This window comes from Oncorhynchus mykiss, chromosome 14 (assembly GCF_013265735.2).
Source record: "Oncorhynchus mykiss isolate Arlee chromosome 14, USDA_OmykA_1.1, whole genome shotgun sequence".
NCBI classification, from domain to species: Eukaryota; Metazoa; Chordata; class Actinopteri; order Salmoniformes; family Salmonidae; genus Oncorhynchus; species Oncorhynchus mykiss.
The window spans coordinates 30943272-30966838 of NC_048578.1; the positions used below are offsets into that span (position 1 = coordinate 30943272).

At 47.5% G+C, this 23567-nt stretch overlaps 1 protein-coding gene across 2 annotated transcripts in view; it reads right to left on the bottom strand.

The window, feature by feature from the left end:
- The window catches only part of LOC118938717 (serine/threonine-protein phosphatase 2A 55 kDa regulatory subunit B beta isoform-like), a 79569-nt gene that overhangs the window by 30396 nt on the left and 25606 nt on the right, over positions 1-23567 (bottom strand). The window contains exon 1 of one of the 2 annotated variants that reach the window (XM_036943297.1): positions 5835-6789. The exons of the other annotated variant lie outside the window; for it this stretch is intronic. Coding sequence (XP_036799192.1) covers positions 5835-5904 — 70 coding nt within the window. The 5' untranslated portion in view covers positions 5905-6789. Of the gene's footprint in view, positions 1-5834; positions 6790-23567 lie in introns of those variants that run through there. 2 annotated transcript variants of the gene reach the window in all.

The following is a 23567-nucleotide window of genomic DNA, read 5'->3' on the forward strand; positions in this document are numbered from 1 at the left end:
TACGACTCTCAGGAACAGGTACCTGCCATCTGTTTTCCTGTCTGATGAAAGCTACGACTCTCAGGAACAGGAACCTGCCATCTGTTTTCCTGTCTGATGAAAGCTATGACTCTCAGGAACAGGAACCTGCCATCTGTTTTCCTGTCTGATGAAAGCTATGACTCTCAGGAACAGGTACCTGCCATCTGTTTTCCTGTCTGATGAAAGCTACGACTCTCAGGAACAGGAACCTGCCATCTGTTTTCCTGTCTGGTGAAAGCTACGACTCTCAGGAACAGGTACCTGCCATCTGTTTTCCTGTCTGGTGAAAGCTACGACTCTCAGGAACAGGAACCTGCCATCTGTTTTCCTGTCTGATGAAAGCTACGACTCTCAGGAACAGGAACCTGCCATCTGTTTTCCTGTCTGGTGAAAGCTACGACTCTCAGGAACAGGTACCTGCCATCTGTTTTCCTGTCTGATGAAAGCTACGACTCTCAGGAACAGGTACCTGCCATCTGTTTTCCTGTCTGATGAAAGCTACGACTCTCAGGAACAGGAACCTGCCATCTGTTTTCCTGTCTGATGAAAGCTATGACTCTCAGGAACAGGAACCTGCCATCTGTTTTCCTGTCTGATGAAAGCTATGACTCTCAGGAACAGGAACCTGCCATCTGTTTTCCTGTCTGGTGAAAGCTACGACTCTCAGGAACAGGTACCTGCCATCTGTTTTCCTGTCTGATGAAAGCTACGACTCTCAGGAACAGGAACCTGCCATCTGTTTTCCTGTCTGGTGAAAGCTACGACTCTCAGGAACAGGAACCTGCCATCTGTTTTCCTGTCTGGTGAAAGCTACGACTCTCAGGAACAGGAACCTGCCATCTGTTTTCCTGTCTGATGAAAGCTACGACTCTTTTTTTTTGGTTTTTATTTCACCATTATTTAACCAGGTAGGCCAGTTGAGAACAAGTTCTCATTTACAACTGCAACCTGGCCAAGATAAAGCAAAGCAGTGTGACACAAATAACAACACAGAGTTACACATGAACAAACGTACAGTCAATAACACAATGAAAAAAATAAAGTCTATATACATTGTGTACAAATGGGGTGAGGAGGTAAGGCAATAAATAGGCCATAGTAGCAAAGTAATTACAATTTACAAATTAACACTGGAGAGATAGATGTGCAGATGACAATGTGCAAGTAGTGATACTGGTGTACAAAAGATTTAAAAAAGTAAATCAAAACAATACGAGGATGAGGTAGGTAGATTGGGTCGGCTAATTCCAGATGGACTATGTACAGCTGCAGCAATCGGTTAGCTGCTCAAATAGCTGATGTTTAAAGTTGGTGAGGGAAATGTAAGTCACCAGCTTCAGCAATTTTTGCAATTCGTTCCAGTCACTGGCAGCAGAGGACTGGAAGGAAAGGCAGCCAAAGGAGGTGCTGGCTTTGGGGATGACCAGTGAGATATACCTGCTGGAGCACGTGCTACGGGTGGGTGTTGTTATCGTGACCAGTGAGCTGAGGTAAGGCGGAGCTTTACCTAGCATAGACTTATAGATAACCTGGAGCCAGTGGGTCTGACGATGAATATGTAGCGAGGGCCAGCCGATTAGAGCATACAGGTCGCGGTGGTGGGTTGTATAAGGTACCTTTTTGGTAACAAAATGGATGGCACTGTGATAGACTGCATCCAGTTTGCTGAGAAGAGTATTGGAAGCTGTTGCGAAATAGAAAGCCGATTCTAGATGTAATTTTGGATTGGAGATGTTTGATATGACTCTGGAAGGAGAGTTTACAGTCAAGCCAGACACCTAGGTATTTGTAGTTTCCACATATTCTAGGTCGGAACCATCCAGGGTGGTGAAGCTAGTCGGGCGTGCGGGTGTGGGCAGCAAACAGTTGAAAAGCATGCATTTGGTTTTACTAGTGTTTAAGAGCAGTTGGAGGCCACGGAAGGAGTGTTGTATGGCATTGAAGCTCGTTTGGAGGTTAGTTAACACAGTGTCCAAAGAAGGGCCCGATGTATACAGAATGGTGTCGTCTGCGTAGAGGTGGATCAGGGAATCACACGCAGCGAGAGGGACATCGTTGATATATACAAAGAAAAGAGTCGGCCCGAGAATTGAACCCTGTGGTACCCATATAGAGACTGCCAGAGGTCCGGACAACAGGCCCTCCGATTTGACACACTGAACTCTGTCTGCGAAGTAGTTGGTGAACCAGGCGAGGCAATCATTTGAGAAACCAAGGCTAATGAGTCTGCCAATAAGAATACGGTGATTGACAGAGTCAAAAGCCTTGGCCAGGTCGATGAAGACCGCTGCACAGTACTGTCTTTTATCGATGGAGGTCATGATATCGTTTAGTACCTTGAGCGTGGCCGTGGTGCATCCGTGACCAGCTCAGAAACCGGATTGCACAGCGGAGAAGGTATGGTGGGGAAACTCTCTCAGGACTACCTACCACCCTTCTGTTTTCCTGTCCGATTCTCACAAGGACTCGTTAGAAGGGAGTGACTAAAGGAAATGAATTCAAAGCATGCTTCCTTCAAACTGGAATTTGGCATTGCCTGATTTTACATGTCTTTGTATTATATATTATTATGCTTAGTTTATAGATCATTTTAAAATGACCTTTAAGAAGCGTTTAAAAGTTGTTTAAATAAACATTTTTAAATGGTGAGCGAGAGTTGTGCCTTTTCCTTTTCAATGATTAGCGATTTTTTGGGTTGGCCTTCGACTCACGATGGTTGAGCCCCGCCCACTTCTTTCCTAATTACTTTTAGCAAAATTTCAATTTAAGAAAAGTGCTTTATGGATGTGTGGCGGGTGTTGCTTTTTATACAGTTCTTCTGACAAAGAATCGCATGTGGAAAATGTCCACCCCTCCCTGAAATTATTTGTTTTTTGTGCGTCTGAGTGTGCTTGTGTGTGAGGGGAGGTTGGGCATGTGTGTATTGTGTGTGTGTGTGTGTGTGTGTTTGAAGTGATATGAAGACATATAGCAGGAGTGTTACATCACTATTATCAACATGTCATCTGTATGCGGCTGGATGCAAATAAACTGGAATGTTCATTTTATTTTTTTCCCAGGCTCCTTTGCTCAGTCTTCACAACCCCAAGAGGCCTTTCTTTCCAACCCAGAGTGATGAGATGAAAACCTAGGCTTTCTATCTTTTCTCCATTACGCAGGAATAAAGTATATATTCCATCTCGCAGTCCATCCAATGTTCATGCATTGAAAATCTGTATTAGTAGAATGTGCCAGAGACATTTATACATGGTGACAAAGAGTGATTGATGATAGGGTGTTTCTTCTTCTCTCATTCAGCAAAAACACATTCAGTTTGACCTCCTGCAAGTCATTATGGGTACTGGGATCTCATGGGTCCCTATGGGAACACCTCTTGGACACTACACACACAACCCACTGAGGCGTGGGATTGGTACAAACTAAAGGTCAGCGTGTGACATCATTCAAACATTACATCATTAAAATGAGCTGTGAGTGCCTGAGGGAACTATTACCAACAGCTGATCTGACCTCAGCTCGGACCTACGTTTAGCGTTTTATTAGTCGAATGTAGAGGATACACATGGTATACTCCGTCCAACATAATGTGTTATCGCAGCCTCCTTCTGGACAATGCAGAAACAATAAGACATACGTGTGTGTGTGTGTGTGTGTGTGTGTGCGTGTGCATGCGTGTGCGTGTGCGTGTGCGCGTGTGTGTGTGTGTGTGTGTGTGTGTGTGTGTGTGTGTGTGTGTGTGTGTGTCGTGGATAGTGGATAGTATAGTGGATTTATGATGTGAGAGGCCAGAGAGGAGAATGAACATAGACACTCACCGGCTGATTCCTGATGCAGACTGTGAACTATACTGCTGTAAAACCCTTAGACCACACACACACACACACACACACACACACACACACACACACACACACACACACACACACACACACACACACACACACACACACACACACACACACACACACACACACACACTCAGTCTCTATAATGAGTTATTAGGCTTGACAATCTACTGTAAATTGAAGTTACAAAAACACAAAGACGGGGCTCTTCCACGTGAGCTCCCCAGACGGACGAGACAGACGGGCCTGAGGAGATACACCCTTTATTTACCACCTGGATTAACCCCCAGCCACTCTCGCTCTGTCTGTTTGTCAGTCCATAGAGAGGTTTCATGTTTGTCCAGAGAGAGAGAGAGAGTTTAGACATATTTCCCTCAGACCCACAAAGAATTTCAAAACAAATCCAATCTTGATAAACTCCCATATCTATTAGGTGAAATACCACCGTGTGCCATCACAGCAGCAAGATTTGTGACCTGTTACCACAAGAAAACGGCAACCCGTGGAGCACAAACAATAATTGTAAATATGGCCTATATTTATCTGTCTATTTATTCTCCCTTTCATACTTCAACTACTTGCACATTGTTACAACACTGTACATAGCCAATAATATAACATTTGAAATGGCTTTATTCTTGTAAACATTTTGTGAGTGTAATGTTTACTGTTAATTTCTGTTTATTTCCCTTGTTTATTTCCTTTTTGTCTATTCCACTTGCCTTGGCAATGTAAACATGTTTCCCATGCCAATAAAGCTCTTTGAATTTAATTGAGTGACAGAGAGAGAGAGAGAGTGACAGAGAGAGAGAGAGAGAGAGAGAGAGAGCATCCATCCCTCTGTGCCTCATGTCCTGTCCTCTAAGTATGACTCCTACACCCTGCAGGCAAAAGTGACCAGGGAAAGCTGATCTAGTTAGACTCTGTTAGGGAGGTTCTGATGCAGGAGATGCAGGGAAACTGGAGGTGGAGGGGTTGGATATCCAGACGGGTCCTAGGGAGGTGGCTAGGGAGAACCAGACAGAGGACTACGCTCACTATTCTGTTTTGCTTTACATGGTTAGTTATCCCACGATCAGACTGGTTCCAACAGGTTAGTCTCACAGCATCAATTACATTAGCATCAGTTAGTCCTGGTTAATCAATAGACATGATCAGTGACTGGGGCTAACATGGTTAATTAGATCAGTCTGACGATGGGACTTAATGATATCAGTAAATCACCGGACTAACCCTGATCAATTAGTCAGACAGAGAGAGGCAGACACAGCAAGGCACTGGGCTAATGCAGCGCTGTAGGAGGCTGTCCTCTGTCCATGGTGCTGAATCCAGTCAGACTTTCTAGAATGATCCAACCTCAAAGATACACACACTTCTCTTCCCCCTCCCCTCTCCTACCCCTCCCTCTCTCTCTCTCACACACACAGTATATTTACTGACTCATTCAAGGCTGTGCCATTCAGAGCACATTCGTTCAATCAGGCCAGCCATTGAAACAGACATACCCTGGATCGGTTCCTTCTGTTTCTAAATATGGAGCATGAGAGATTACCCACTGGGCACAGACGTCAATTCAACGTCTAGTCCACGTTGGTTCAATTTCATTGAAATGACGTGGAAACAACGCTGATTCAACCAGTGTGTGCCCAGTGGGTAGGGAGTAGGCCAGACAAGTAGACCGCCACCCTCCATAAATGATCAGACTTCCATCCGAAGCAACAATCAATCCGTTCGCTACATGACACCAGGCAAGATCGATACGGTTCCGGGTCGGGACTCTATAATGTCGACAAAAAGTATTCTTCTGATGACAATTTGTAAATCAATCCTTCATCATAACCGATATGCGGAATACTCGGCCTTCTTTACAGTACAGTTTATGTACAATCAAGCGGTGTACTCTATGAAATAAATAGAACATTGTAAATATGTGATGACGAATAGCCTAGCTTGTTTTCCGTTGCATACCTTCAGTGGCATAGTTGTGGTCGCGTAGGAAGCTGTTGTTGATCTTGCGGGTGTCACTCTCCTCCTCCATTGATAAATCGGTTGATTCTGGATCCTGAGACCGTTAAAAGACATCCTGGACGTTACCCTCAGCAGCAGGCGGACCGCAAGACCAGCGTGAGGGCTGTCATCTTGACTCGAACTCTCTGGTAGATATAGCGGAATGATCAAATAGCGATATTGTCAAGTCCCGTCCACATCTTAGTGCGCTTCAAATAGGAGGTTTTAGCCTATGCTGTGACAGTGCTTTACAAATGTGTGTCTTTAGTAATTCTAGCGCATTTAACCTCGACAGAATGGGTGGTGGTTGCCTCCGTCTTGCCTCGTTAAAAAAATACGAAAATAACCTAAGTAGTTTCAAATGATCAAAATGTCTTCAAAACGTGCCTCCTCTGCTGTGCAGTGGAATGCAGTGGAATGGGTCAAATAAATAGCCTTTTCCCGGTATGAGAGTGTGTGAATGAGACAGCAGTCCTTAGTCAATCTTATCTGGTGAGGATATGAGTTGAAGCAGGCAAGACTCTCTCTCTCGAACAGCTTGGCTGGGCGGGATTATGCGTCAAGCCTGGCTGGCTAAAGTCATTCCAACGTTTCCCTGCCAGCCTCCTCGGTTGCAGATCAGAGTGCCACTTCGCTTTCCTCCTTCCTTTCGTTCACCAAGCAAAGTCCTCCTCGTTTTCGCTCTTCAAACAGAAGGAAGTCTGGTGCAGCGCGCCCGAGTCATTGGTACGCATATGGACTGGGGCGGCAGTATCCCTGGCGCTGGTACTGACGCGCCGCTTTAGCACCAGCCCGATTGCCGCAGGCTGGATCTTCAAAACTACACGCAGCAAACGAGTTTTGAACGCTCGCTGTGACGTTTAATCGAACCATCACAGTGCAGCCTACTGGCAATGGTCAGTCAGAAAATCATGAATTCTGAATGACCCAATATGACAAGCAGATCGGACATTGTACAGTTAATGCCAGGGCTAAGTTCTATTTGTTTTTCCCTGGGTGACATGAAGGAATGGGCTCACTGATTTAGTTAATACATTGTTACTGTTGTAGGCCTATAGACATCAGGAGAGAGGAATACATTGAGGGGAAAGGAGACTAAAGCTAAGAGACAGGCAGGAAAAGTGATGAAGGATGGAAGAAAGAGAAAGAGAGAGACATAGAGAGAAAGGGAAGAAAGAGAGAGAGAGAGAGAGAGAGAGAGAGGGGGGGAGAGAGAGAGAGAGAGAGAGAGAGAGAGAGAATGAGAGAGAGAGAGAGAGAGAGAGAGAGAGACAGAGAAACAGAGAAAGAGAGAGAGAGAGAGAGAGAAACAGAGAAAGAGAGAGAGAGAGAGAGAGAGAAAGAGAGAGAGAGAGAATGAGAGAGAGAGAGAAAGAGAGAGAGAGAGACAGAGAAAGAGAGAGAGAGAGAAAGAGAGAGAGAGAGTGAGAGAAAGGGAAGAGAGAGAGAGAGAAACAGAGAGAGAGAGAAAGGGAAGAGAGAGAGAGAGAGAGAATGAGAGAGAGAGAAACAGAGAGAGAGAAGAGAGAGAGAATGAGAGAGAGAGAGAGAAACAGAAACAGAGAGAGAATGAGAGAGAGAGAGAGAAACAGAGAAACAGAGAGAGAGAGAGAGAGAGAGAGAGAGAAAGGGAAGAGAGAGAGAGAGAGAGAATGAGAGAGAGAGAAACAGAGAAACAGAGAAACAGAGAGAGAGAAGAGAGAGAGAATGAGAGAGAGAGAGAGAAACAGAAACAGAGAGAGAATGAGAGAGAGAGAGAAACAGAGAAACAGAGAGAGAGAGAGAGAATGAATGAGCGAGAGAAACAGAGAAACAGAGAGAGCGAGAGAGAGAGAGAGAGAATGAGAGAGAGAGAAAAACAGAGAAACAGAGAGAGAGAGAGAGAGAGAGAGAGAGAATGAGAGAGAGAGAGAGAGAGAGAGAGAGAAACAGAGAAACAGAGAGAGAGAGAGAGAGAGAGAGAGAATGAGAGAGAGAGATGGAGAGAATGAGAGAGAGAGGATGATGAAGGAGGAGTGCAGCAGCCAGTCTGATTAATTAGATTAAGTTGAGATGTCTTCACCACCTAGTCATTCTGGATCACCAGTGGGATTTCACCACACACACACATTACCCTTTATAATCCCCCAATGTATGTGCATGTTTTGTGTATGTGCACTTGTGTTTGTGCATTTGTATGCATGTGTGTGTGTCTGCATTGTGTACACATGTACAGTGCCTTGCGAAAGTATTCGGCCCCCTTGAACTTTGCGACCTTTTGCCACATTTCAGGCTTCAAACATAAAGATATAAAACTGTATTTTTTTGTGAAGAATCAACAACAAGTGGGACACAATCATGAAGTGGAACGACATTTATTGGATATTTCAAACTTTTTTAACAAATCAAAAACTGAAAAATTGGGCGTGCAAAATTATTCAGACCCTTTACTTTCAGTGCAGCAAACTCTCTCCAGAAGTTCAGTGAGGTTCTCTGAATGATCCAATGTTGACCTAAATGACTAATGATGATAAATACAATCCACCTGTGTGTAATCAAGTCTCCGTATAAATGCACCTGCACTGTGATAGTCTCAGAGGTCCGTTAAAAGCGCAGAGAGCATCATGAAGAACAAGGAACACACCAGGCAGGTCCGAGATACTGTTGTGAAGAAGTTTAAAGCCGGATTTGGATACAAAAAGATTTCCCAAGCTTTAAACATCCCATGGAGCACTGTGCAAGCGATAATATTGAAATGGAAGGAGTATCAGACCACTGCAAATCTACCAAGACCTGGCCGTCCCTCTAAACTTTCAGCTCATACAAGGAGAAGACTGATCAGAGATGCAGCCAAGAGGCCCATGATCACTCTGGATGAACTGCAGAGATCTACAGCTGAGGTGGGAGACTCTGTCCATAGGACAACAATCAGTCGTATCTTGCACAAATCTGGCCTTTATGGAAGAGTGGCAAGAAGAAAGCCATTTCTTAAAGATATCCATAAAAAGTGTTGTTTAAAGTTTGCCACAAGCCACCTGGGAGACACACCAAACATGTGGAAGAAGGTGCTCTGGTCAGATGAAACCAAAATTGAACTTTTTGGCAACAATGCAAAACGTTATGTTTGGCGTAAAAGCAACACAGCTGAACACACCATCCCCACTGTCATACATGGTGGTGGCAGCATCATGGTTTGGGCCTCCTTTTTTTATCTTCAGCATGGACAGGGAAGATGGTTAAAATTGATGGGAAGATGGATGGAGCCAAATACAGGACCATTCTGGAAGAAAACCTGATGGAGTCTGCAAAAGACCTGAGACTGGGACGGAGATTTGTCTTCCAACAAGACAATGATCCAAAACATAAAGCAACATCTACAATGGAATGGTTCAAAAATAAACATATCCAGGTGTTAGAATGGCCAAGTCAAAGTCCAGACCTGAAACCAATCGAGAATCTGTGGAAAGAACTGAAAAATGCTGTTCACAAATGCTCTCCATCCAACCTCACTGAGCTCGAGCTGTTTTGCAAGGAGGAATGGGAAAAAATGTCAGTCTCTCGATGTGCAAAACTGATAGAGACATACCCCAAGCGACTTACAGCTGTAATCGCAGCAAAAGGTGGCGCTACAAAGTATTAACTTAAGGGGGCTGAATAATTTTGCACGCCCAATTTTTCAGTTTTTGATTTGTTAAAAAAGTTTGAAATATCCTATAAATGTCGTTCCACTTCATGATTGTTTCCCACTTGTTGTTGATTCTTCACAAAAAAATACAGTTTTATATCTTTATGTTTGAAGCATGAAATGTGGCAAAAGGTCGCAAAGTTCAAGGGGGCCGAATACTTTCGCAAGGCACTGTAATTGAAGTGCCCATTTGCAGCCAGGTCGCTCAAGATTCACTTCGAAATTGGACAACCGTCCATGTCCCGAGGATGTCGGGAGATGCCTCTAAAATGTACCACTAGAGGCAACGGTGAGCACTAGTACCCCGCAAACTCCGGTCCTGATGGTTGCGTGTCCACTCCCATCTAGACACCCATCTTAAAACATGTTTTAACCCTATCCCAAACCTTAACCCTTAACTTACACATGCACTATGCAGAAAAGTGATGTATTGCAGCTTTAACCATTTGCAGGAGGAGTAACACGGGGTGTCAAAAACACCACACATTTTTAAGTTTGGAGCAGCTCTGAAATTTGACGTTTGGAGAAATGTGGATAGACAACAGAATCGAAGGGTAATTGGTCAAACCATGAGATTGTGTTGCCCTTTCCTTCAGTGCTCATGGGTATGTTTTTAAACAACTAATTGTCCGACGGTTCAATTATTTGAATTCCTTTTAGTTAGTTTGTTTTCCGTGAGCTCAATGCGCACATCACACAATTTCTCTAAAGATAAATCCGATCCAGCCTGAATGTCTCTACTTCCGCCGAAGTTTGTCCCTCTCCTTGTTCGGGCGGCGTTCGGCGGTCGGTCACCGACCTTCTAGCAATCGCTGATCCACTTTTCATTTTCCATTGGTTTTGTCTTGTCTTCCATAACACCTGGTTCCAATTCCATCAATTCCATGTTGTGTATTTAACCCTCTGTTCCCCCCCATGTCCTTGTCTGTAATTGTTTCTTGTAGTGTTTATGCAACGGTATTATTTGACCCATTTATTTGTATTGTTCTGTTGACGGTGGTTTATGGTTATTAAACAACATCGTTGTAAATCAGTTTTTGCTCTCCTGCGCCTGACTTCTCTGCTGCCAGTACGCACCTCACTACACTGAACTGTGCGATGTAGTAGTTGTGTGCATGTTTGTGTGTGTGCTCTTGTGTTCATGCATTTGTATGTATGTGTGTGTGTCTGTATTGTGTCGATACACATGTAATCCAATTTTTAGGATCTGGCTATAGAACCCATTGCCCTTTATGGTTGTGAGGTCTGGGGTTCCGCTCACCAACCAAGAATTCACTAAATGGGAAGCAAACAGCTGGAGGCAGGGCTTTCTCCTATAGAGCTCCATTTTTATGGAATGGTCTGCCTACCCATGTGAGAGACGCAGACTCAGTCTCAACCTTTAAGTCTTTACTGAAGACTCATCTCTTCAGTGGGTCATATGATTGAGTTTAGTCTGGCCCAGGAGTGGGAAGGTGAACGGAAAGGCTCTGGAGCAACAAACCGCCCTTGCTGTCTCTGCCTGACCGGTTCCCCTCTTTCCACTGGGATTCTCTGCCTGTAACCCTATTACAGGGCTGAGTCACTGGCTTACTGGTGCTCTTCCATGCCTTCCCTAGGAGAGGTGCTTCACTTGAGTGGGTTGAGTCACTGATGTGATCTTCCTGTCTGGGTTGGCACCTCACCTTGGGTTGTGCCGTGGCAGAGATCTTTGTGGGCTATACTCGGCCTTGTCTCAGGATGGTAAGTTGGTGGTTGAAGATATCCCTCTAGTGGTGTGGAGGCTGTCCTTTGGCAAAGTGGGTGGGGTTATATCCTGCCTGTTTGGCCCTGTCCTGGGGTATCATCGGATGAGGCCACAGTGTCTCCTGACCCCTCCTGTCTCAGCCTCCAGTATTTATGCTGCAGTAGTTTATGTGTCGGGGGGCTAGGGTCAGTCTGTTATATCTGGAGTACTTCTCCTATCTTATCCGGTGTCCTGTGTGAATTTAAGTATGCTCTCTCTAATTCTCTCTTTCTCTCTCTCTTTCTTTCTTTCTCTCTCTCGGAGGACCTTAGCCCTAGGACCATGCCTCAGGACTACCTGGCATGATGACTCCTTGCTCTCCCCAGTCCACCTGGCCGTGCTGCTGCTCCAGTTTCGACTGTTCTGCCTGCGGCTATGGAATCCTGACCTGCACCCTCAACAACTACTGTGATTGTTATTATTTGACCATGCTGGTCATTTATGAACATTTGAACATCTTGGCCATGTTCTGTTATAATCTCCACCCGGCACAGCCAGAAGAGGACTGGCCACCCCCCATAGCCTGGTTCCTCTCTAGGTTTCTTCCTAGGTTTTGGCCTTTCTAGGGAGTTTTTCCTAGCCTCCGTGCTTCTACACCTGCATTGCTTGCTGTTTGGGGTTTTAGGATGGGTTTCTGTACAGCACTTTGAGATATCAGCTGATGTAAGAAGGGCTTTATAAATACATTTGATTTGATTTGATAAAAGTAAGTCCTATTTACTTTGATGAACTACTAAAATAGTGATTTAGTCAGACAGCAACAGCTGTATAGAGATGAGATGATGACTTGGAATGAAATAATAAAGTCATCAGATAAAACAAATGTAATATACACAACTGAAATATTTTATTAAAGTAAAGTAATGTGAATAAATAATGGTGAATAAGTGATAAGCAGTAATGTTCAATCACTACCGTCATGGGACTTTTATTACCAGTTAATCTGTGTTTATACAGCATTCAACCCACATAATACTTAGTGCATTCAATGTTTTTTAAAAATACATTGAAATCGAAAACTAATTGCTCAGCACTAGTATTTGTGGGAGAGAGATGCTCTTCAAACCAGAATCATCTGTTCTCCTCTGTCTTCTGCACATGCTATGTTACACCCCACTAGCCCCCCAGCCTCCACCTGAATACATTACATTACATTACACACACACACACACACACACACACACACACACACACACACACACACACACACACACACCACACCACACCACACCACTGTACTGAATACATTACAAGGCATTACCCATGCAGAGCTATAATGAAGCCAACTGGAGCATGGTGTTCTGTAAGGAAGAGTGGTTACATATTTACACTCTCCTGCTCTTCTAATGAAATCTCTGTTCAAAACCACCAATCTTCAGCTTAAGATCGATCTGAGTGGTCAGTGGAGCATCTCAATTGAAATAGGACATCTTTATCATTATTTAAACATGAGGACAGACAGTTGTGTTCCGTCATGGAGTGTTGCTAACAAAGACTCAATTCTTCTGTGTGTCGGTTGACTAACAACAAGATTAGATTGAAATGAATTAGAACCGCTGGGAGACAATGGAATTAGTAGAGTCAGTGGAGTTAAGACTGGTTGGTTGGGCGATTATGGTTCCACTTGGGAAGTGGCAAGTGGGTAGAATGCAGGTGGCTTTGGTAGCGAGAGAGAGAGGAAGAGAATACATTAAAACAAATAGAGAGAGAGAGAGAGGGGGGGGGGGGAGAATAGAGAGAGACACAGAAAGAGAGAGAAACATGAAGCAAAGGCAGTGAACAACAGAGGCAGTGACCAGCAGAGGCAGTGACCAGCAGAGGCAGTGAACAGCAGAGGCAGTGAACAGCAGAGGCAGTGAACAGCAGAGGCAGTGACCAGCAGGGGCAGTGAACAACAGAGGCAGTGACCAGCAGGGGCAGTGAACAGCAGAGGCAGTGACCAGCAGGGGCAGTGAACAGCAGAGGCAGTGACCAGCAGGGGCAGTGAACAGCAGAGGCAGTGACCAGCAGGGGCAGTGAACAGCAGAGGCAGTGACCAGCAGAGGCAGTGACCAGCAGGGGCAGTGAACAGCAGAGGCAGTGACCAGCAGAGGCAGTGACCAGCAGGGGCAGTGAACAACAGAGGCAGTGAACAGCAGAGGCAGTGAACAGCAAAGGCAGTGAACAGCAGAGGCAGTGAACAGCGGAGGCAGTGACCAGCGGGGGCAGTGAACAGCAGAGGCAGTGAACAGCAGAGGCAGTGAACAGCAGAGGCAGTGAACAGCAGAGGCAGTGACCAGCAGGGGCAGTGAACAGCAGAGGCAGTGAACAGCAGAGGCAGTGAACAGCAGAGGCAGTGACCAGCAGGGGCAGTGAACAGCAGAGGCAGTGAACAGCAGAGGCAGTGACCAGCAGAGGCAGTGACCAGCAGGGGCAGTGAACAGCAGAGGCAGTGAACAGCAGAGGCAGTGAACAGCAGAGGCAGTGACCAGCAGAGGCAGTGAACAGCAGAGGCAGTGACCAGCAGAGGCAGTGAACAGCAGAGGCAGTGACCAGCAGAGGCAGTGAACAGCAGGGGCAGTGACCAGCAGAGGCAGTGAACAGCAGAGGCAGTGAACAGCAGGGGCAGTGAACAGCAGGGGCAGTGAACAGCAGAGGCAGTGAACAGCAGAGGCAGTGACCAGCAGGGGCAGTGAACAGCAGAGGCAGTGAACAGCAGAGGCAGTGAACAGCAGAGGCAGTGACCAGCAGGGGCAGTGAACAGCAGAGGCAGTGAACAACAGAGGCAGTGAACAGCAGAGGCAGTGAACAGCAGAGGCAGTGAACAGCAGAGGCAGTGACCAGCAGGGGCAGTGAACAGCAGAGGCAGTGAACAACAGGGGCAGTGAACAGCAGAGGCAGTGAACAGCAGAGGCAGTGAACAGCAGAGGCAGTGACCAGCAGAGGCAGTGAACAACAGAGGCAGTGAACAGCAGAGGCAGTGACCAGCAGGGGCAGTGAACAGCAGAGGCAGTGAACAGCAGAGGCAGTGAACAGCAGAGGCAGTGAACAGCAGAGGCAGTGAACAGCAGAGGCAGTGAACAACAGAGGCAGTGAACAGCAGAGGCAGTGACCAGCAGAGGCAGTGACCAGCAGAGGCAGTGAACAGCAGGGGCAGTGACCAGCAGAGGCAGTGAACAGCAGAGGCAGTGAACAGCAGAGGCAGTGAACAGCAGAGGCAGTGACCAGCAGAGGCAGTGACCAGCAGGGGCAGTGAACAGCAGGGGCAGTGAACAGCAGAGGCAGTGAACAGCAGAGGCAGTGAACAGCAGAGGCAGTGAACAGCAGAGGCAGTGACCAGCAGGGGCAGTGAACAGCAGGGGCAGTGAACAGCAGAGGCAGTGAACAGCAGAGGCAGTGACCAGCAGGGGCAGTGAACAGCAGAGGCAGTGAACAGCAGAGGCAGTGACCAGCAGGGGCAGTGAACAGCAGAGGCAGTGAACAGCAGAGGCAGTGAACAGCAGAGGCAGTGAACAGCAGAGGCAGTGAACAGCAGAGGAAAAACATTTGATTGTATAATGAAAGCGTGTGGAAGCCAGCAGCCAAAATCTCAGATGAATGCCACTGCTTTAATGACCCAGATCCTGCCTCTCTTTCCTTCTCTACCCTCTTTCCTCACCCTGTTTCACCCAGCCTCTTTCCCTTTTCGCTTAGCCAGGTCTTGCTGTTTCCTGCTCCCCAGGCCTTCTACCCTCTTCATAGCCCTACCTTTCTACCTAGCCCTGTCTCTCAGCCTTTCTCCCCTCTACATAGCCCTGTCTCTAAGCCTTTCTCCCCTCTGCATAGCCCTGTCTCTAAGCCTTTCTCCCCTCTACATAGCCCTGTCTCTAAGCCTTTCTCCCCTCTACCTAGCCCTGTCTCTAAGCCTTTCACCCCTCTACCTAGCCCTGTCTCTAAGCCTTTCTCCCCTCTGCATAGCCCTGTCTCTAAGCCTTTCTCCCCTCTACATAGCCCTGCCTCTAAGCCTTTCTCCCCTCTACCTAGCCCTGTCTCTAAGCCTTTCTCCCCTCTACCTAGCCCTGTCTCTAAGCCTTTCACCCCTCTACCTAGCCCTGTCTCTTAGCCTTTCTCCCCTCTACCTAGCCCTGTCTCTAAGCCGTTCTCCCCTCTACCTAGCCCTGCCTCTAAGCCTTTCTCCCCACCCTAGCCCTGCCTCTAAGCCTTTCTCCCCTCTACCTAGCCCTGTCTCTAAGCCGTTCTCCCCTCTACCTAGCCCTGCCTCTAAGCCTTTCTCCCCTCCCTAGCCCTGCCTCTAAGCCTTTCTCCCCTCCCTAGCCCTGCCTCTAAGCCTTTCTCCCCTCCCTAACCCTGCCTCTAAGCCTTTCTCCCCTCCCTAACCCTGCCTCTAAGCCTTTCTCCCCTCCCTAACCCTGCCTCTAAGCCTTTCTCCCCTCTACATAGCCCTGCCTCTAAGCCGTTCTCCCCTCTACATAGCCCTGCCTCTAAGCCTTTCTCCCCTCTACATAGCCCTGTCTCTAAGCCTTTCTCCCCTCTACATAGCACTGCCTCTAAGCCTTTCTCCCCTCTACATAGCCCTGTCTCTAAGCCGTTCTCCCCTCTACATAGCCCTGCCTCTAAGCCTTTCTCCCCTCTACCTAGCCCTGCCTCTAAGCCGTTCGCCCCTCTACATAGCCCTGCCTCTAAGCCGTTCTCCCCTCTACATAGCCCTGCCTCTAAGCCTTTCTCCCCTCTACATAGCCCTGCCTCTAAGCCTTTCTCCCCTCTACATAGCCCTGTCTCTAAGCCTTTATCTCCTCTACATAGCCCTGTCTCTAAGCCTTTCTCTCCTCTACATAGCCCTGCCTCTAAGCCTTTCTTCCCTCTACATAGCCCTGCCTCTAAGCCTTTCTCCCCTCTACATAGCCCTGCCTCTAAGCCTTTCTCTCCTCTACATAGCCCTGCCTCTAAGCCTTTCTCCCCTCTACATAGCCCTGCCTCTAAGCCATTCTCCCCTCTACATAGCCCTGCCTCTAAGCCTTTCTCCCCTCCCTAGCCCTGCCTCTAAGCCTTTCTCCCCTCCCTAACCCTGCCTCTAAGCCTTTCTCCCCTCCCTAGCCCTGCCTCTAAGCCTTTCTCCCCTCCCTAACCCTGCCTCTAAGCCTTTCTCCCCTCTACATAGCCCTGCCTCTAAGCCGTTCTCCCCTCTACATAGCCCTGCCTCTAAGCCTTTCTCCCCTCTACATAGCCCTGTCTCTAAGCCTTTCTCTCCTCTACATAGCCCTGCCTCTAAGCCTTTCTTCCCTCTACATAGCCCTGCCTCTAAGCCTTTCTCCCCTCTACATAGCCCTGCCTCTAAGCCTTTCTCCCCTCTACATAGCCCTGTCTCTAAGCCTTTCTCTCCTCTACATAGCCCTGCCTCTAAGCCTTTCTCCCCTCTACATAGCCCTGCCTCTAAGCCATTCTCCCCTCTACATAGCCCTGCCTCTAAGCCTTTCTCCCCTCCCTAGCCCTGCCTCTAAGCCTTTCTCCCCTCCCTAACCCTGCCTCTAAGCCTTTCTCCCCTCCCTAGCCCTGCCTCTAAGCCTTTCTCCCCTCCCTAACCCTGCCTCTAAGCCTTTCTCCCCTCTACATAGCCCTGCCTCTAAGCCGTTCTCCCCTCTACATAGCCCTGCCTCTAAGCCTTTCTCCCCTCTACATAGCCCTGTCTCTAAGCCTTTCTCTCCTCTACATAGCCCTGCCTCTAAGCCTTTCTCCCCTCTACATAGCCCTGCCTCTAAGCTGTTCTCCACTCTCCATAGCCCTGCCTCTAAGCTGTTCTCCCCTCTACATAGCCCTGCCTCTAAGCTGTTCTCCCCTCTACATAGCCCTGCCTCTAAGCCTTTCTCCCCTCTGCCACCTCTCCTCTGTCCACAGTCTACACACAGACACAGACACACACAGTCTACACACAGACACACACAGTCCGCACAAAAGACACAGTCACACACAGACACAGACACACACAGACACACACAGTCACACACAGACACAGACACACACAGTCCGCACACAGACACAGACACAGTCACACACAGACACAGACACACACAGACACAGACACACACAGTCACACACAGACACATACAGTCTACACACAGACACAGACACACACAGTTACACACAGACACAGACACACACAGACACAGACACACACAGTCACACACAGACACAGACACACACAGACACAGTCACACACAGACACAGACACACACAGACACACACAGACACAGACACACACAGTCACACAAAGACACAGACACGCAGTCTACACACAGACACAGACACACACAGACACACACAGTCACACACAGACACAGACACACACAGTCTACACACAGACACAGACACACTCAGTCTACACACAGACACAGTCACACACAGACACAGACACACACAGTCTACACACAGACACAGACACACACAGTCACACACAGACACAGACACACACAGTCCACACACAGACACAGTCACACACAGACACAGACACACACAGTCTACACACAGACACACACAGACACACAGACACACACACACAGTCCACACACATACACTCACAGTCACACACAGACACAGACACACACAGTCTACACACAGACACAGACACACAGTCCACACACAGACACACACAGCCACAGACACACACAGTCTACACACAGACACACACAGTCACAGACACATACAGTCCACACACAGAGACACACAGTCACAGACACACACAGTCACACACAGACACAGACACACACAGTCTACACACAGACACACACAGTCCACACACAGACACAGATACAGAAACACACAGTACACACACAGACACAGATACACACAGTCACACAGTGTCACACAAGCATCTCCTATTCCTGAAGAGAACAACTTCGATCAACAGTATGTTTTCCTTTAAATTAATACTGACAATATGCAGCTGTTCTCTAGCTGCATATTGTCAGTATTAATTTAAAGGAAAACATACTGTTGATCGTTGGGTCAAAAGATAAAGATACATAGATTCATCAGTACATAACCATCATCCTCTTGGTTGATCATGTCATTGTCTATTTGCTCTCACTGTTAAGATCCTGCTTTAAATGGTTACAAAACATAGAAAGATAAGACGCCTTTAAGATCCTTAGATGCTCTTCAAAACCCCACAACAGTCCTCCATGTAACCCCAACAGCCACCAGCCCATCCTGGACAGTAATAGGCTTTACCACCAGCCCATCCTGGCCAGTAATAGGCTTTACCACCAGCCCATCCTGGGCAGTAATAGGCTTTACCACCAGCCCATCCTGGGCAGTAATAGGCTTTACCACCAGCCCATCCTGGTCAGTAATAGGCTTTACCACCAGCCATCTGCCAGGGGCCTCAGTGCCAGGCCATCCTGGACGATAATAGGCTTTACCACCAGCCATCTGCCAGGGGCGTCAGTGCCAGGCCAAACCCAGGGAGGGCTGGGTAGACCTGCTCCGTCTGCCCCCTTTACTGTCTTTCCAGATAAGTACAGTGCCTTCGGAATGTATTCAGACCCCTTGACTTTTTCCACATTTTGTTAGGTTACAGCCTTCTTCTGAAATGTATTACATTGTTTTTCCCCCTCATCAATCTACACACAATACAACATCATGACAAATCAAAAACACGTTTATTTTTTATTTTTGCTAATTTATAAAAAATATGGGAAATAACACTTTTACATAAGTATGAGACCCTTTACTAGGTATTCTGTTGAAGCACCTTTGGCAGCGATAACAGCCTAGAGTCTTCTTGGGTATGACTCTACAAGCTTGGCACACCTGTATTTGGGGAGTTTCTCCCATTCTTCTCTGCAGATCTTCTCAAGCTCTGTCAGGTTGGATGGGGAGCATTGCTGCACAGCTATTTTCAGGTATCTCCAGAGATTTTCGATCAGGTTCAAGTCCGGGCTCTGGCTGGGCCACTCAAGGACATTCAGAGACTTGTCCCGAAGCCACTCCTGCATTGTCTTGGCTGTGTGCTTAGGGTTGTTGTTCTGTTGGAAGGTGAACCTTCGCCCCAGTCTGAGGTCCTGAGCGCTCTGGAGCAGGTTTTCATCAAGGACCTCTCTGTACTTTGCTCCGTACATCTTTGCCTAACTCCTGACTAGTCTCTCAGTCCCTGCCGCTGAAAAACCTCCCCACAATACAGGATGGTGCCAGGTTTCCTCCAGACATGATGCTTGGCATTCAGGGCAAAAGGTTCAATCTTGGTTTCATCAGACCAAAGAATCTTGTTTCTATTGGTCTTAGAGTCTTTAGGTGCCTTTTGGCAAACTCCAAGCAGGCTGTCATGTGCCTTTTGCTGAGGAGTGGCTTCCGTCTGGCCACTCTACAATAAATAAAGGCCTGATTGGTGGACCCAGTCTGACACCTGAATGATTGGCTTCTTCACCCTGTGTGCCTTGTCGTGCGCTGTTGATAGAACACGCACACGCAGGCCACTCGGGACCACAGTGCAAAACCCTCGAGAGACACAGACTTCTTCCCAGCAAGAAAGTTTGTGCGCCACCCTGGCAAAAGTCGCCAGCTCTCCCGGCACACGTGCTGGCCATCCAGTGCGTATGTAGGTGCACAGGGTAGACTGTGTGGGATCCTGTTCTGATGGGTAGACTGTGTGGGATCCTATTCTGATGGGTAGACAGTGTGGGATTCTGTTCTGATGGGTAGACTGTGCGGGACCCTGTTCCGATGCTTGCCTCGGCTCCTCCAGTGAGATGGCTGACTGAAGGAGAGCGTAGAGCATTTGTACGAGCTCTGTTTCGTTGTTGTTTGGCAAGATGGTCAGAGTAGGAGCGTCAAGCCAGTTATTCCACGGGACTGGAGGTTCGCCAGGCGAAGAATGGTGCTGGAGGTGGTAAACTGAATTCAGCCAAACTTCGTCGCCAATGTTATATCTAGCTTAGCTGTCAAAGAATGCACATCCGCACAGTTTCACATTGCACATCACTCTCTTGTTTAATGACAAGTGCCACTCATCCTGGGAACACATTCATCCGTCAAGCAGCACACTGCCGTAAACCATAACAACGTACAGAACGAGGAACAGCGCGTCGTACCATACATAACACACAGTAGAACGAGGAACAGCGCGTCGTACCATACATAACACACAGTAGAACGAGGAACAGCGCGTCGTACCATACATAACACACAGTAGAACGAGGAACAGCGCGTCGTACCATACATAACACACAGTAGAACGAGGAACAGCGCGTCGTACCATACATAACACACAGTAGAACGAGGAACAGCGCGTCGTACCATACATAACACACAGTAGAACGAGGAACAGCACGTCGTACCATACATAACACACAGTAGAACGAGGAACAGCGCGTCGTACCATACATAACACACAGCAGAACGAGGAACAGCGCGTCGTACCATACATAACACACAGCAGAACGAGGAACAGCGCGTCGTATCATACATAACACACAGTAGAACGAGGAACAGCGCGTCGTACCATACATAACACACAGTAGAACGAGGAACAGCGTGTCGTACCATACATAACACACAGCAGAACGAGGAACAGCGCGTCGTACCATACATAACACACAGTAGAACGAGGAACAGCGCGCCGTACCATACATAACACACAGTAGAACGAGGAACAGCGCGTCGTACCATACATAACACACAGTAGAACGAGGAACAGCGCGTCGTACCATACATAACACACAGTAGAACGAGGAACAGCGCGTCGTACCATACATAACACACAGCAGAACGAGGAACAGCGCGTCGTACCATACATAACACACAGCAGAACGAGGAACAGCGCGTCGTACCATACATAACACACAGTAGAAATGAATGTGAAGCCAAATGGTGTAAAATGTGTCTGTTGACGACAGATAGAGATGCATGGTACTGAACAAATGTAGAGGGGGAAGGTCGTGGGAGGAAGGGATGGGGGAAGAGAGAGGGAAGTGACAAGGAGAGAGACATTGAGAGAGAGAAGGGAAAGCAGAAAGGGGGAAATTAGTGAGTTAAAGAGGATGGAGAAAGAGAGAGACCAACAGAGAGAGGATTTTTATTTTATTTTATTTTATTTATTTCACCTTTATTTAACCAGGTAGGCAAGTTGAGAACACCTTTGTTTAACCAGGTAGGCAAGTTGAGAACACCTTTGTTTAACCAGGTAGGCAAGTTGAGAACAAGTTCTCATTTACAACTGCGACCTGGCCAAGATAAAGCAAAGCAGTTCGACACAAACAACACATGGAGTAAAACAAACATACAGTCAATAATACAGTAAAAACAAGTCTATAAACGATGGATAAAGGGAGAGAGAAGGGAGGAAGGGAGGGGGAGGAAGCGAGGAGGAATGAGCGAGAGACAGCAGACAGAATATGGTAGATAAAACGATGGATGTGTAGTTGTAGTTGAGTATATTAAATCAACCCTGTAGGGCGTTGACCCCTAACAGCAGGGTTTACTTTTCATGTCCTTCCAATTACAGGATGAGTCTAATGCTCTCTCTCTCGCTCTCTTTCTCTAATGCTCCATCTCTTTCTCTCTCTTCCTCTCTTTAATGTTCCCCCTCTCTCTCTCCCTCTCTCTCTCTCTCTCTCGCTCTCCCCCTCTCTCTAATGTTCCCTCTATCTCTATCTTCCTCTCTCTAATGCTCCCTCCATCTCTCTGAAACTCTACATGTCCCCCTCACCCCTAACACCCTCTCTCCCTCTCCCTCCCTCTCCCTCCCCTAACACCCCCTATCTCTCCCCTAACACCCCCTCTCCCTCTCCCTCCCCAATTCCCCTCTCCTAACACCCTCCCCTCCTCCCGTAACACCCCCTCTCCCAACATCCCCTCTCCTCCCCTAGCACCCCTCCCCCTCTCCCTACCCTAACACCCCCTCTCCTCCTCCCCTAACTCCCCTTCCCCCTCTCCTCCTCCCCTAACACCCTCACCTCCTCCCCTAACACCCCCTCTTCCCTCTCCCTCCCCCAATCCCCCTCTCCCTCCCCTAACACCCCCTCTCTCTCCCCTAACACCCCCTCTCTCTCCCCTAACACCCCCTCTCCCTCCCCTAACACCCCCTCTCCCTCTCTCTCCCCTAACACTCCCTCTCCCTCTCCCTCCCCCAATCCCCCTCTATCTCCCCTAACACCCCCTCTCCCTCTCCCAATCCCCCTCTCCCTCCCCTAACACTCCCTCTTCCTCCCTTCCTCTCTCTCCCCTGATCATTAATTAATTAAAAATGCTTCATGTTCTATGATTAATGGAAACTTTCCTAGGAAAACTGGTCAATGTAAATTATTCCCTACAGAAATACCAGTACATTAGCCTATCTGACACGTGTGTATGCTATGCACACACTTGCATGTGTAAACACGCTCGCACACACACACACACACACATACAAAACCACCTCTTTTAAAGTCAGCATGTAGTTAAGTGTAAACAGAGACACATTTATTCCATTTTAATGTATTCATTGCTGTATGAGTACAGCTATACTGCAACTTGCTCCATATGTAACCTCTCTTGTTGCTAGGTAACTGCCGGCGAAGTGGCAACCATTGCTATGCAGCACAACAACAGCTGTCTGTGTAATTGGAGCATTAAGATTTAAAGGTCTTCATCATTCCGCTCCTCTCTGTCTCAATACAGTTCAGGATCCACAACACGCTGTAACAGAAGGGTTAATGGACTGAACAGGAGAGGCTGACACTTCTTGTTTATTTCTCATTAGGATAATGAAGAGCATAAAGATGATTGTGTATGTCCCAAATGGCACCCTATTCCCTACAGAGTGCACTACTTTTGACCAGAGCACTTCCCAAAAGTAGTGCACTAAATAGTGTGCCATTTGGCACAAGACCATTGACTTATACTGTAAATGGCAGGAAGTAAGCAGGATAGAACCCCCCCAGGTGATTTCCATAATGCTAGCCTACAAATATAGTCATGTAAAATGTTATTACTATAATAAAGTTAATTTAATGTTAGTAAAATGTTGCTGCAAGCAAGGGCTCGTGGGATGGGCATCTACATGTATATAAACATGCCCATTCTATTCCGTTAGCAATGAATTAACAACTGATGAATTACGGGTTCGGGCACTTCCCCGTTCGGGCACTTCCCCGTTCGGGCACTTCCCCGTTGGGGTACTTCCCCGTTCAGGCACTTCACCGTTGGGGCACTTACCCGTTCGGGCACTTCCCCGTTCGGGCACTTCCCCGTTGGGGCACTTCCCCGTTCGGGCACTTCCCCGTTCGGGCACTTCCCCGTTCGACCTAGAGCTCAC